At 54.6% G+C, this 12,137-nt stretch overlaps 8 protein-coding genes across 19 annotated transcripts; 4 read left to right on the forward strand and 4 right to left on the reverse strand.

Annotated features, from left to right (window-relative positions):
* Window positions 1–147: 147 nt before the first annotated feature.
* KVP18_005055 (uncharacterized protein) lies at window positions 148–1,120 on the reverse strand (the record flags this gene model as incomplete). 2 transcript variants are annotated; one of them, XM_067949386.1, is made up of 3 exons in its annotated part: window positions 148–438; window positions 482–908; window positions 948–1,120. In XM_067949386.1, 3 exons carry the CDS (start codon window positions 1,118–1,120, stop codon window positions 148–150), a joined length of 891 nt encoding a protein of 296 aa, XP_067806651.1. The 2 variants fall into 2 exon arrangements, with proteins under 2 accessions (XP_067806651.1, XP_067806650.1); XM_067949385.1 differs by having other exon boundaries at window positions 948–1,102.
* A 154-nt stretch (window positions 1,121–1,274) lies between these two features.
* Window positions 1,275–1,845, forward strand: KVP18_005059 (uncharacterized protein; the record flags this gene model as incomplete). 2 transcript variants are annotated; one of them, XM_067949398.1, is made up of 2 exons in its annotated part: window positions 1,275–1,524; window positions 1,553–1,845. In XM_067949398.1, the coding sequence occupies 2 exons, from the start codon at window positions 1,275–1,277 to the stop codon at window positions 1,843–1,845; spliced, it is 543 nt and encodes a 180-aa protein (XP_067806660.1). The 2 variants fall into 2 exon arrangements, with proteins under 2 accessions (XP_067806660.1, XP_067806659.1); XM_067949397.1 differs by lacking the exon at window positions 1,275–1,524 and having other exon boundaries at window positions 1,540–1,845.
* A 29-nt stretch (window positions 1,846–1,874) lies between these two features.
* On the reverse strand, window positions 1,875–2,833 carry KVP18_005056 (uncharacterized protein; the record flags this gene model as incomplete). 3 transcript variants are annotated; one of them, XM_067949389.1, is made up of 4 exons in its annotated part: window positions 1,875–2,249; window positions 2,378–2,512; window positions 2,553–2,748; window positions 2,775–2,833. In XM_067949389.1, 4 exons carry the CDS (start codon window positions 2,831–2,833, stop codon window positions 1,875–1,877), a joined length of 765 nt encoding a protein of 254 aa, XP_067806654.1. The 3 variants fall into 3 exon arrangements, with proteins under 3 accessions (XP_067806654.1, XP_067806652.1, XP_067806653.1); XM_067949387.1 differs by lacking the exons at window positions 2,553–2,748; window positions 2,775–2,833 and having other exon boundaries at window positions 2,378–2,491; XM_067949388.1 differs by lacking the exons at window positions 1,875–2,249; window positions 2,775–2,833 and having other exon boundaries at window positions 2,508–2,723.
* Window positions 2,834–3,185: 352 nt separating this feature from the next.
* Window positions 3,186–4,716, forward strand: KVP18_005060 (uncharacterized protein; the record flags this gene model as incomplete). 3 transcript variants are annotated; one of them, XM_067949399.1, is made up of 4 exons in its annotated part: window positions 3,186–3,269; window positions 3,299–3,518; window positions 3,575–3,885; window positions 3,913–4,716. In XM_067949399.1, the coding sequence occupies 4 exons, from the start codon at window positions 3,186–3,188 to the stop codon at window positions 4,714–4,716; spliced, it is 1,419 nt and encodes a 472-aa protein (XP_067806661.1). The 3 variants fall into 3 exon arrangements, with proteins under 3 accessions (XP_067806661.1, XP_067806662.1, XP_067806663.1); XM_067949400.1 differs by lacking the exons at window positions 3,186–3,269; window positions 3,299–3,518; window positions 3,913–4,716 and having other exon boundaries at window positions 3,646–3,900; XM_067949401.1 differs by lacking the exons at window positions 3,186–3,269; window positions 3,299–3,518; window positions 3,575–3,885 and having other exon boundaries at window positions 3,937–4,716.
* Window positions 4,717–4,824: 108 nt separating this feature from the next.
* On the forward strand, window positions 4,825–8,341 carry KVP18_005054 (uncharacterized protein; the record flags this gene model as incomplete). Of its 4 annotated transcripts, XM_067949383.1 has the most annotated exons (4): window positions 4,825–6,647; window positions 6,676–7,444; window positions 7,474–8,017; window positions 8,043–8,341. In XM_067949383.1, the coding sequence occupies 4 exons, from the start codon at window positions 4,825–4,827 to the stop codon at window positions 8,339–8,341; spliced, it is 3,435 nt and encodes a 1,144-aa protein (XP_067806648.1).
* Window positions 8,342–8,406: 65 nt separating this feature from the next.
* Window positions 8,407–9,411, forward strand: KVP18_005061 (uncharacterized protein; the record flags this gene model as incomplete). Its single annotated transcript, XM_067949402.1, has 1 exon — window positions 8,407–9,411. One exon carries the CDS (start codon window positions 8,407–8,409, stop codon window positions 9,409–9,411), a length of 1,005 nt encoding a protein of 334 aa, XP_067806664.1.
* A 58-nt stretch (window positions 9,412–9,469) lies between these two features.
* KVP18_005057 (uncharacterized protein) lies at window positions 9,470–10,164 on the reverse strand (the record flags this gene model as incomplete). Its single annotated transcript, XM_067949393.1, has 3 exons — window positions 9,470–9,748; window positions 9,777–9,977; window positions 10,006–10,164. The coding sequence occupies 3 exons, from the start codon at window positions 10,162–10,164 to the stop codon at window positions 9,470–9,472; spliced, it is 639 nt and encodes a 212-aa protein (XP_067806655.1).
* A 181-nt stretch (window positions 10,165–10,345) lies between these two features.
* Window positions 10,346–11,907, reverse strand: KVP18_005058 (uncharacterized protein; the record flags this gene model as incomplete). Of its 3 annotated transcripts, XM_067949395.1 has the most annotated exons (3): window positions 10,346–11,155; window positions 11,184–11,360; window positions 11,389–11,907. In XM_067949395.1, the coding sequence occupies 3 exons, from the start codon at window positions 11,905–11,907 to the stop codon at window positions 10,346–10,348; spliced, it is 1,506 nt and encodes a 501-aa protein (XP_067806657.1). The 3 variants fall into 3 exon arrangements, with proteins under 3 accessions (XP_067806657.1, XP_067806658.1, XP_067806656.1); XM_067949396.1 differs by lacking the exons at window positions 11,184–11,360; window positions 11,389–11,907 and having other exon boundaries at window positions 10,346–11,023; window positions 11,063–11,137; XM_067949394.1 differs by lacking the exon at window positions 10,346–11,155 and having other exon boundaries at window positions 11,353–11,757.
* Between the last annotated feature and the right edge of the window lie 230 nt (window positions 11,908–12,137).

Here is a 12,137-nt window from a genome sequence, read left to right on the forward strand (position 1 = left end):
GGTTCCTATCGAACTTCCCGTCCGCAAAACGCAGAAGAAGGCTGCTCTTCCCTACAGCAGAATCGCCTAAGAGAAGTAGCTTGACCAGGGCGTCGTAATCAGGAGTGGGCATGACTCGAGAACACTAAATATGTGTGAATTGAGGTTTTACATGGGCATCGGCAGGTCACTAGCCTTTCTGCGAAAAAACTGAGCAGGTGACAGCGATTCATCAGGCGCATCGCTGCTGCTCGCACTGGACAATCGCTTCGGCGACGACGATTGCACATCCCAGTAGGCTTCGTCGTCATCGGAAGGATCTGGAAGGACGGCGAACCAGTCAGTCAGTGGCGGAATATCCTCCATGCCCTTGGTAATGTTGTCTACTACCGTTTCCATAGCCTCTTCGAATCGGGAAAAAGTTTTCTTGTTAAATTTGTGGAAATTCTTCCCTAGGTTCTGCAAAAGCAATGACCAAGGACTTATCCGAACGGCAACCTACCGATATCGACTGAGTGAAGTTCTCATAGGACTTCATCGTCGAGTGTGCACTCTTCGCCAGGTTCATTAGGAATGGCGGGAAGGGTCCCACACTGAGCAGCTTGCAAAACTCCTCACAAAAATGTGTACAGTTACGTGTGAGGATATTGTAGTCATCACCCCTCCACTCGTCAGCAAGGCTCCTCAGGAGCTTACGAACGCTTTCCTCGCTGAGAGGGGTAGGGCCCAGGACGAATTCCTCCCTCCAGACGTGAACTGGATGACGCATGGGCGAGTTCTTGGTCAATCCGCAACGGGGTTCGTCCGTCCTGCCATAGCCGTACTCCCACCCGAACACCTCCACTCCAGCATGGAACGCGCCGGTCTCGAAGGGGCGGGTCACCGCGTTGAGCCGAGCGATTACGCTGTCGAGATCGTAGATCTGAATCCTGGGGACGTGATGAGATTCACAACCCTTAATAACTCACTTCACCACATTATTCTTCCGGTTCTGCCTCATCCACTGCTCCATGTAAGCTGTCATCGACGGATTCTTCCGACATGTGTTGGATTCTTCGACGGCGTAGTCTTCGCCCAGATCTGCGCTGGCGATGTTGTTTCCGAGCTCCACCAGTGCATCCATCGCCGATGACTCTACCATATTGTGGATTTACTGGACTGGAATCACGGCCTGACCGCGTGCGCGTGCCCACCTGGCCTACTTCGTGCATTGGCATCTTGAGCCTGTGACAGTCTTGACACGAGGACACGTTGGTATCTTTGCATGAATTACAGTATTTCTGTATCTTAGTCCCATGTTGAACCTGCCTGCATGCGAGTCCAATCCCTACTGGCGGCGAGACATGCGAGAGCTCATAGGCTGCAAACGGCCACATCGTCCCCCGCTGGTCCATACACGGCGACCTCCCTGGGGCTACGAGAACCGTAGCGGACCTGACGTGCGCTGCTCGCTCAGTCTAGCTATGCTGCAGGCAAAAACAGTCCGATACTACGAACGGCGAATCAAACGCCGGCGGATTATGCTGCAGGGGACGCCACCAGACTGTGAGCGACATCAACATGTCTTACACAGACAGCCTTGCAAAAAACCTGCCTTTGGTTTACTGCACAGATCTCGACTACGATAGGTACGCGACCATGGCCTCCATTCGATGGTATCAGCAGGTATTCAACTTTGAGGCGTTCGACGAGGCTGAGAGGGAGGACATGAGTGACATGGTCACCGTTACCGGCGACCAGACCGATTCTGAAGACGTGGCCTTTGAACAGTCAGTCCTCCTTAACAAAGCTGGCCTTGGCGAAGTGGTGAAACCCAAGCCACCGAGTGAAGGACAGGCCACGCTGCATGAGGACTGGCTGACCTAGATTTAAAACCACTCTAAAAATAAAGCAAACTAGATAAATAACTTGTAGACATCACCCGCGACATCATGAATAGCGAGTCCCAGCGGCTGCAGCCGAGGCGCCACTTGTCGCGCGAAGACTCGTCGGCCTGCCGGCGCCGTAGCATACATGGCCACCACACCGGCGATGGCCGCCACATTCAAGCACAGCAGAATGATGACGCACTGGTCCCTACAGGCACCTCCCATCATCTTTTTGACTGTTCGCGCCGCCGACTTGACGTTCTGGTGCACCTCGTCAATGTCCTCTCCAACCCGGCCCATCTGATCCATTTGCTGATCGAGCTGGATCGCAGTGGCATTGCCTATGTCTTCTGCCTCGAGTGCCATGTTCCGCATGCGGTCTACTGCGGCTTGCGTTTCCTCCTAAAAAAACATAATTATAGCACAATTATATATTATTTATAGCTATATATTCGTTGCCTAAATATACTATTCGAATAAAAATAAGAATAGCCTAAATAATATTATTCGAAAATAAAAAAAGAGCTTACTTGCATTTGATCGCCAGCCTGGACCATGGTCTCAATGGCCTGGGTATCGTCAGGGATTTTGTCAGCTTCTGCCACCAGTTGCTCTCGATCAATCTCATGCTTCTTCGAATCCATGTCCTGCTCCTGGCGTTTAATCTGCCAAGCAATTACGGAGACTGTAGCTCAGATTACCCACCACTGCCAAGCGATTTTGCAATGCCTTCGTAAACTGCGCTCTCTCGGAAGAGTCTTCTGGAAGATGCTTTAACTCCAGAATGTAATCAGTCTTCAGCGCTCTCATCGTGGACGCTAGCAGGTCACATTGGGATATCTTGGCGTTGCGCTCTTCAGGGTTAAAATTGTTCATACGTCGAAGAGTCTCCTGGTATTCCCTGTGGTACCACAGGCGGCCCCTCACCGGAGAACCTGGTCCATTTCGGACAGAGTCTGCGTCAAAGCCTGACAACTAGAGTCCATTGCGGCTATTATTGCATTTATTCAACATGGCCAACGAGGCAGGAAGTCCTCTGAATGTGACCGAAACTGTATCGCCATGCTGTGTGCCCTACGGATTGCTCACGACGAAGCGCTCAAAGGTGAGTCCAACCGTTTCGAAATAATCGAAAGAAAATATTTAAGAAACCGGATAAAATGCTGGTGAATTATACCGTTCTCATATTTTCTCAAGGATGACTTTTACCATTCGTACGGTTCGCGGCAAGTGAGACAGCTCTTCTTGCATGTGCCGCTCAAAGACGAGGAAACAAGGAACATCCGCGACTTCCTAGCATACTGTGTGAAAACAGGACTCAACATTCCTGCGGATGCGATGCCCTTGGTTCCTCGGGTGGTATTCTTCAACTTTAGAAGATGCCCTGAAGAATTCTGTGCCAGGTCGGCCAGCCACTTGCAGGTAGGTTGGCACTACAAGTATCCAACCAGGCGATTCTATCCTGGCGAGCCTCGAACTTTCCCATTTCGGATGACGAGGCAGACCTACGCACGGACCTGCAATCTGGCTTAATATACTGGGCAGCGCGTGACCACTTCTATCGGCCAACATTGTTCGTGAACCTGCAGAAGTTGGATACGAAACGGTTGCAGCCCGAGCGATTCAATAGGCTCTTGTTTTTCGCCTTTGAATTCGCTAAAAGGTACTTGTGTAAGTCGCCAAGTTCAGCACAATCCTTCTCCAGCAAATTCTGACAACCTTTCCAGTCGTACCAGGCATCGTCGAAACCTGCAGTGCCATCGTTGACGTGCGCTCGGTTCCGGTCCACAGAATTCCCATGTCGCTGTTGAGTTCGATGACCACCGTTCTCACGGAGCAATACCCGTTCATGCTAGACCACCTGTGGGTTCTGAATGAAAGCGTTCTGGTCCAAACGGTGTGGTCTGTGGCCAAGCAATTCCTCACGGAGGTCCAGCAGGCTAAGACAAGGCTACTCCGAAAGAACATCTCGAAGGAGCTGGAGAAGTTCTACTGTTTGCACCAATTAGAGAAGAGATTCGGAGGGAAGAGGCCCAACGTAGGATGCGGGTAGACGATCATACAGCTCTCGTTGTTTTACCCCTACCCCATGGCGTCGTGTGGCGTCGCATTGGAAAGCTCTGCAGATCACCAAGGACCGAGCTACTGCCACCGGTTTTGTGGGGAGAAAGCAATGCGTGGAGAGGTCTGTTTGGATCCCACCACCTCCCCCCACCCGCCCAATTACGATCGGGAAGCTCTGCAGGCGTGGTGCGCTCTAGAAGGCCGGGATATGCGGACCACTTGTAAAGAGCTCCGAATTCCTGAGGTACCTGTCCCCATAACCGCTACACCTGACACTATGACACCGACTAGTCTGAAGCAATCTGAGACGATTTCTGATACAAGTCCTGGCAGGAGCCCTGACAGAAGCATTGAGATGAGCCCTGATATGAGCTCTGCAACGACGATCGAATCTGTCGCCAGCGACGTGAGCCATCGCACGACCTTCTCCAAGCCGTCCGAAGTCACGTGTCACCATGAGCCTTCCCAGGAGGATTTTGGCGGCTTCTTTGCAGGCGTGGCGTCGGAAGGCCTGGCCGTTACCACAGCCGAGACAAGGAAGAAGGATAGCAGTAACCTCACACCGGTCGCCTCTCCATGCAGGCAGAGACGGAAGGCTGGGCTTCATATTTTCGCTATCCCACAACTGCGTTGGAAACTGGGAAAGGAGGACACTCAAATCGACCCTGTCTGCATGACACTCCTCTCCTCACCCGCTGAGCTGGATACCGTTTTCACGTCCCGCACCACAGGGCGCGTCGAGAGAGAGCAGGCGACAGGCCTTCTGTCCTGCTGCCACAACATCTGGGGAGAAGCATATTTTTGAGTCACGGTGTAATGCGCGTGGACTAGGTTCTCCTTATCATATATTCGTGTCGTGTCGAGATTTCTTGAAAAGTGGTCAGTCTGCAGAAGACTAATGCCGAATTCGGGAATGTCGCACGACGATCCATTCGAGGACGACTCAGTGTCCACAGGCTGCATGCAGGATAACCTATGGACAGCGGAAGCGCCTCCGCCTCAATTCCCGGCGTTTGAAGAGGAACTTGTCGACAATGAATACGCTACTGACTATAGGGCGCCCTACGCTGCCATGTCTATCGCATCGCATCACGACGATCATGCCAACGCCTCTCCCGTTTCGTTCCGAGACCAAGTACAGCATGCCCGCAAAAGACTCACAGACGCGTGGAGATCATGGTCAAACCAGGAAGAAGGCAGTCCAGAAAGTACGCCGCTGCGAGAGCACCCTCTTGAAGCTGGTCTCGTCACGAACCCAATGGAGATTGAGACGCCAGGCATGACTGCGGAACGTGCGTGGTTGTCCAGAATCCCTGCTCGCAGCTGGGGATATGCGGCTCTGATTTGTGTAGCACTGGTGGCTGTGGTGCTGATCACCGTTGAGATGTTCACCGTGAAGGCGCCAGTGCGGCAACCTGCGCAGGTTCATGTCGAGGAGAACAAATGCAAAACCGCCTCCTGCATTAATGCCACGGCGCATCTACTGATGACTATGGACACAGCAGGAGACCCCTGTGGGGATCCCTACGGCTTCGCTTGCAACGGGTGGCTGAAATCTTATCGCCTTCCTACCGACCGCGATCATTACGCGCTGTCGTTCTCGTCCGTAGCACGCAAGGCTCAAGATCGCAGCCGCCAACTCCTTGAATCTCAGAGCTGCGACAGTCTCACTGCATCGAATGAAGACCCGTGGCAAGCTCGGATGGTCTGCTACTTCGAGGCCTGCCAGGATGTAGACTCTCTAGGCCCTGAACCGCTCACTGGCTACCTTGAGCGTGAACTCCCTTGGATCTTGTCCGACACTCCAATTGACGAGTCAGATGTTGACAATGTGCTGGGTAACCGCCTTCAGAATGTCCATCTACTTGGTCTACCTGGCGTGTTTTCCGCAGGCGTGGAGAAAAACATTTTCACAGGGCAAGGCAGCGTTCTGGCACTTGCCCCTGGCGGTCTCGGCCTCCTTTACGACGAGTTCGGTGATGCTGCATTGGTAGCCTCGTATCAACAGCACGTGGCCAAGCTACTTGAGCTGTTTGACGAGCAGCATCTCCTGACCCGTGGAGCAGCAGGAGCGCGTGCTAAGGCCGTGGCGCACCTGGAATTGCAGCTGCGAGGGATCCAGCTGGCGCCTAGTGAGAGAAGTGACGTGGTGAAGTCCTCGACGTTAATGTCGTGGTCGCGGCTAACCGACCAGCTGGGCGCAGCGATAAATATGGAGGAGTACATCAAAGGTTTTAAGAAGTTGTTTAGACGGGACTACGCGGAGGATTTCGGCCCAAGAACGAAGGTTCTTGTGCAAGATCCCGAGTACTTCTCACGTCTAGCCGAGGTTTTGAAAGCCGTGCCTCTGAAAACACTGGAGGACTACCTCCTCACTCGTGCTCTGGCCCAGCTCTCCCCGTACCTCGGAGGTCCATGGCACGCGGAAGTCAATCGTTGGACGAAGATGCGAACGGGAATGGACCGCCCCCCACGTTGGGAAAGCTGTCTAGGCGCCGTGGAGGCGCACCTGGGTTGGGTGTTGGCTCGTGATTTCGTAGCGGATACTGGTAGTAAGAGGGCCCAGGCCGTTGAGATCCTTGGGTCCATCCAGGCAGAGTTTGGGGAGATGCTTGCGTCGTCGCCTTGGATGGACGCGCAGACGGTCTCCCGGGCCTCAGCGAAGCTGGAACATTTATCGCATAAACTCGGGTATCCTGAGTGGCTTGTCACGAAGGCACCGGAGTTCTTTTCACAGTGGGAGAGCAGAAGTACGGTGACTCAGATTTTACGGGCCTGTTGAGGCTATCAGCGGTGGGTTCTTCGACCAGAGCATGCACCTGGTTGACCAGGCTGTACGTTTCGTCTATGGGGGTGTTGGCCGCGCGCTCGACCAGCGGCTCTGGCAGATGACGCCGCAGACTGTGAACGCCTACTACAGCCCACCTGCGAACGAAATTGTCTTTCCACAGGCGATATTTGAGGAACCTTTCCTTTTCACCTGGTCCGATGACGATGAACTGGAGAAAGCGGCGCTGTCTGCCTTGTCCTATGGGTCCTTGGGCGCGGTTATGGGCCACGAGATCGTTCACGGGTTCGACAATCAAGGCCGATTGTACGATGCCGCTGGCAATCTCGCCAACTGGTGGACAGTGCAGTCTGCCAACCACTTCGAAGAGCGGACCCAATGCCTCGTGGAGCAATACTCGCAGTACACTGTCCACTCCGGCGGTAAAGAGCTTCATGTGAACGGGCAGTTGACGTTAGGGGAGAACATTGCTGACAATGGCGGACTCAAGGCAGCGCATAGAGCGTTCACAGCACGCATCGGTCCCTCGGAGGTTAGTGCGATGCCTCTCCCTGGCATCGACCTCACTACAGATCAGCTATTCTTTCTGGCGTTCTCCACCACGTGGTGCAATGTATCTCGCGATCAGTACGCAGCTCAAGCCGTCGGAAACGACCCACACAGCCCAGGCGCATCACGTGTCCTTGGCACCTTGCAGAACACTGCAGAGTACAGCCAGGCTTTTGAATGCGCTCCGGGTACCCAAGTGTTTCCTTTCGAGGACAATGAATCAAGGTGCTATGTTTGGTGAAAAACGGCCTTTTTCTTCCGATGAGTGCGGGTTTTTACCGAGGCACGACGCATGATCAGACCCCCTACTTCGCGGACAAGCAAAAGAAAGAGCTGGACGAGACGACATGGCCAGCGCACTTCGATGAGCCTCTGGACTTGGAACGGGTGCACCTGCAGGTGGTGAGACCTTGGATAGGACAGAGTGTCCGGTCCCTGCTAGGCTACGAGGACGACATCGTTACGTTGTACTGCGTGCAGCTGCTCGAGAAGACAGGGATGGAGGATGGTGACACCGTATGTCCGAAGAAGATGACGGTGAGTCTCAGGGGCTTCCTCCCCGAGGGAAAAGCCCTCAAGTACGTATCTGACCTGTGGTCGCTGCTTCTGCAAGCACAGAGCTCCAAGCACGGCGTGCCGCAAGAGCTGGTCGACAGCAAACTGCGAGATGTGGAGGAAATGCAGACGCGTCCGCAAGCCGATGACTCTAGGGACCACATAACACACCCAACACGGTCTCGCCGCTTTCGCAGCCGATCGCCACCCAGACGTAGCCGATCGCCTGCCAGACGCAGCCGATCGCCACCCAGACGCAGCCGATCGCCACCCAGACGCAGCCGATCGCCACCCAGACGGCGAACCTATCGAGGCGAGCGAAGGTTCTCGACGAGCACTGAACGCAGTCCCTGCCGCTCGTCCTCAGAAGAGGAACCACGCTACCGAAGGAAGCACCGAGTGTCGCGTTCGCCGCCGAGACGTCGGTCGATCAGGTCTCCGAGACCATCTAGGTCCCCACAAAGACGTCCTCGGCGACCGCGGATACCAGAGAAACCCCCTGTTTCAAAATCGCCTCCACGCCCTCTTGAGGATATAGGCAAACTGCGTCAAATGGCCCGGAGAGTACTGTTGAATAAAAATTAGTAAAATAAGGAAAATTTTATGCCTAACCTAACTAAAGTAGGGGACTTGACAACGGAGGCACTGCATCAAATCGCACAGAGCGCCTTGCAATTCAAGCGGCAGAGGCCAGATGAGCTGCCTTTGCAGGGCAATGTCGTAGGACTCCTTTTTTTTGAGGACTCCACACGCACTAGGTGCTCCTTCGAAGCTGCTGCGAAGCGGTTGGGTGGTCAGACCATACTGGTGCAGGCTGCTGGGTCCTCCAGCTCCAAGGGCGAGTCTTGGCAGGATACCGTGCGCATGATGGACGGGTACTGCGACCTGTTGGTCACTCGTCACCAAGCAGCCGATAGCGCAGGTACAGCAGCAGAGGTGGCGACCCATCCTGTCGTTTCCGCAGGGTCTGGAGCCGGCGAGCACCCCACGCAGGCGCTGCTTGACCTCGTCACCATATTGGAGGACCTGGACCTTGACGTGGCTGGGCTTCAGGCGCGGACGCCGCCGCTGCGGGTGACCTTCATGGGCGACCTAAAGTACGGCCGAACTGTGCACTCGTTGACGCGTTTACTGGCCCGGTTCCCTGTTCATTTCACCTTCGTAGCGCCTGAAAGTTTGGCGATGCCCCCGATGCTGCTCCTGGAGCTTCAGGAGATCCATAAGGAATACCAAGCCGCAGAGCTGGTCGTCGAGCACGCGGAGACCCTAGCTGGCCTTCCACGTGGCCACGTGGCCAACTACATATACATGACTCGCGTACAAAAGGAGAGACTGAGCGAGAAGGACCGCAAGAGCTACCATGGCACACACCCCCTACAACTGGATCACGTCACGATGTCGCAGTTTCCGCTGGCTAAGATATTACATCCGCTTCCACGTGTGGACGAGCTGTCGTCGGACCTCGACCATTCGCGGCATTGCCTCTACTTTGAACAGGCTAAAAACGGGGTCTTCACCAGAATGGCGGTCTTGCTGTGGTCGCTCGACCTGTTGGGAGAGGTGCAACGGAAGTTGGTTGCGTGGCGGTTCCCGTTCTCAAAGCTCTAATGCGTTCGTTGATTGAAGCTCAGTTCCAAACCAATCTGCTACCGTGTGTCATCATGCATCACTCAGTCTTCACGCCAGACATAGCTTCAATCCAGTTGACGATGTCGCACCAAGCCAACACGACTGACAGGATTGACCCAACCAAATACGCCAGTGAACCCTCCACCAGGTATCCTATAAGGAACAGTCCGCTGCCCAAGACGTAGGCCACAGCACTGATGAGGAAGGTAAGGCCACTAGGAACCCAGGCAGCGCCCCAGGGACGTACCGCCGTATACGGGCCGATGCCATTCTTGCGCAGAGTTTCCAGACCCGCAAACAAAAAGAAGAGCGAGCCCTGAATCCACCCCGCACGAATCACTCACAACTAAAAACCCAACAGCCGAGGCATCCTCCAATGGCGGATGGAGATAGGTGAACGAGCAGACCGCGAACACCAAACTACCCAGGAGCAGGTTCAACGCGCAGAAACCACCGGACAGGTCACCGGTCTGCCAGTTGCGAGCCACCAGGTAGAACACCGCCGCAGATCCGACGGTGTTCGCGAACGCGAAGCACAAACAGCCCTGAAGAACGAACCTTACAGCTACTCACGTGTACTGGTTGGTCGAATACGAAATACAGAGAGCCGATGAGGCTACCGACGCCTAGAGCCAACGTCAAGAACAGTTCCACGATCGATGCCAGAAACTCGGGAAGGTCGGCATGCACGACCAAACAGCTGCGGCGCAGACTCCCTCTTCTGGAGTTCATGATTGATTTACGTCAGTCGATGATTACATGAGGTGTCGGAGAGTCGAGCTCGATGATTGGGCGGGCTCGGCGCTCATCGTCGGAGTCGTCGCAGACGTAGGTGGGTTGCGAAGTTATCCGGACAACCTCATCTGAGGGAGACTCGGAAACGCGAGGGCTGTGTCACGAAATGTCCGGCAGCTTACGAAAATTCTGATTCCGACTCGCTGGGAACGAGGGCGGAGGACGGAAGCGATTCGTCTGGCACCTTGGATACGGGCGGTATCTCTGGGGACTCTAGTCTCGGATGCAGCGGAGTTCTCGCAAGGAATTTTACCAGCTCCACTTCCTCTTGAGGATCTCGACAATCGAAAAGGTTGAGTGTATCGTAGACTGCTCTTCCCCATGGACTGCACAACAGTTGATACTCGGGTCCAATATCGTTGGCGGGGTCGTTGTCGATCGTTTCCTTGGCCTTCAAGTCCTTCAGTTTGAGGCGGAGCTTCGTGTCGAAGGGTACCTCGTCATAGTTTGCGACAGGCTCTTCAGTGAGTCCCCACTCTCGTTGGTCGTCCAGCAACCGAGTCGGTTCGAGTGTGAAGACAACGTCGTCCTCAAGATACCGCATGATCTTCTTCCTTTTCGGAGGCGGCGATGGTTGACGCGGCTGCGATCCAAGACGACCGCCAGCCCTGAGTAAGTCCAGATCTACGTTCCCGTCAACGCACACTGGGGGGGTCTCAGGGAAGGCGTCGCGGTTCTTCGACTGCTTGACATGCGAGGCCACCACTTCGTTCACGTGCAGCGGAATCAACCACGGCCTGTCAAGCACATCGGCCAAGGACTGCAGCTGGCTGTTGATCCGTTTAACACTGGACTTCTGCAAAAACATTAGAACAGGAGCGAAACTGGAACTTACCAGGCTGTCCGAATCCAAGCAGTCCAGGAGTGCAAGCCCGCTACTCGTACAGGAGGTAGTCAGCGAGTGGAGCATCCCAAACCACAAGAGATCCTGCATCAGTGGCCCGGTTAGGCCCCACCAGGACGTGCTCTGCGAAGGCGCGCGTGTGAACTGCGTGCGCGAACTGCAGCGGGGAGAGCGAGGTAAGAGTGCCACACGGGCCGTCAGAGAGCTGCGAGTGCTTGTTGACCCACTGGACGAGTCTTTCCACAGGATCCAAAATGTTCTTCTGAGATGTTGTCACATCCTTAAGCGCCTGCGTCTACACGTGGCGAAAGGCTCACCACTCGGGCATCAGTGCAGAAGGGTATACATGCCGAGTACAGTTCATAGACTTTGAAGACCTGGGCCACATCCTGCGATGGTGGCAAGGCACAATCAACCAGCTGGGCCTTGAACTCCTCCAACGTACAAGGGCCGGGGGCCCCGTGAGGCTTGTGGTTGGGTGGGTAGTCACGACCTTGCCTGAACTGCTTGTTGGAAATGCCCTGAAACGACGCAGGGCACCACGCCGTTACCAGCGTACGCAAAAGCCCTGAGGTATACGGTGACAGATGTCTACAACGCGCATCCACCAGAACGCACAGGTGGATCATCTTCGCACGGATGAAGGTTATGTCCTTGGACTGCGTCTCGCCATCTGGCGTGACCATTGAGCGAATCATGCTCCTGCGTTCTGCAAGACATTGAGAAGAGTAATGCAGTGTGCACGTACCATACAAAAAGTCCACAACCAGCCTGGTCTCTTGAATGCTAAGCACGCCAACACAGTCTGTGAGTACCTGAATTAGCTCTGCATTCATTGCATACCTGTAGGATGCTGATCACAGTCCGAACCCTTTCGTGGAGACATATCCAACAGAGAAGGGTCAGCTTCTCGCTAATGGAATCTGAACATCCGGTAGAGTGGAACAGGAAGCACTGAGACGCTACGTAACGGCATGTCCGACAAACTAACCTGAAACAAGAACGTCCTTTTCCTCAGGCAACGACACGAGACTTAGGAGTTCGTCCACATCCTCCTCAACACGTC

This window comes from the organism of the source record quoted next, assembly GCF_019968955.1.
Source record: "MAG: Porospora cf. gigantea A chromosome Unknown PgA_NODE_706_length_12137_cov_356.161, whole genome shotgun sequence".
Lineage (NCBI taxonomy): Eukaryota > Apicomplexa > Conoidasida > Eugregarinorida > Porosporidae > Porospora > Porospora cf. gigantea A.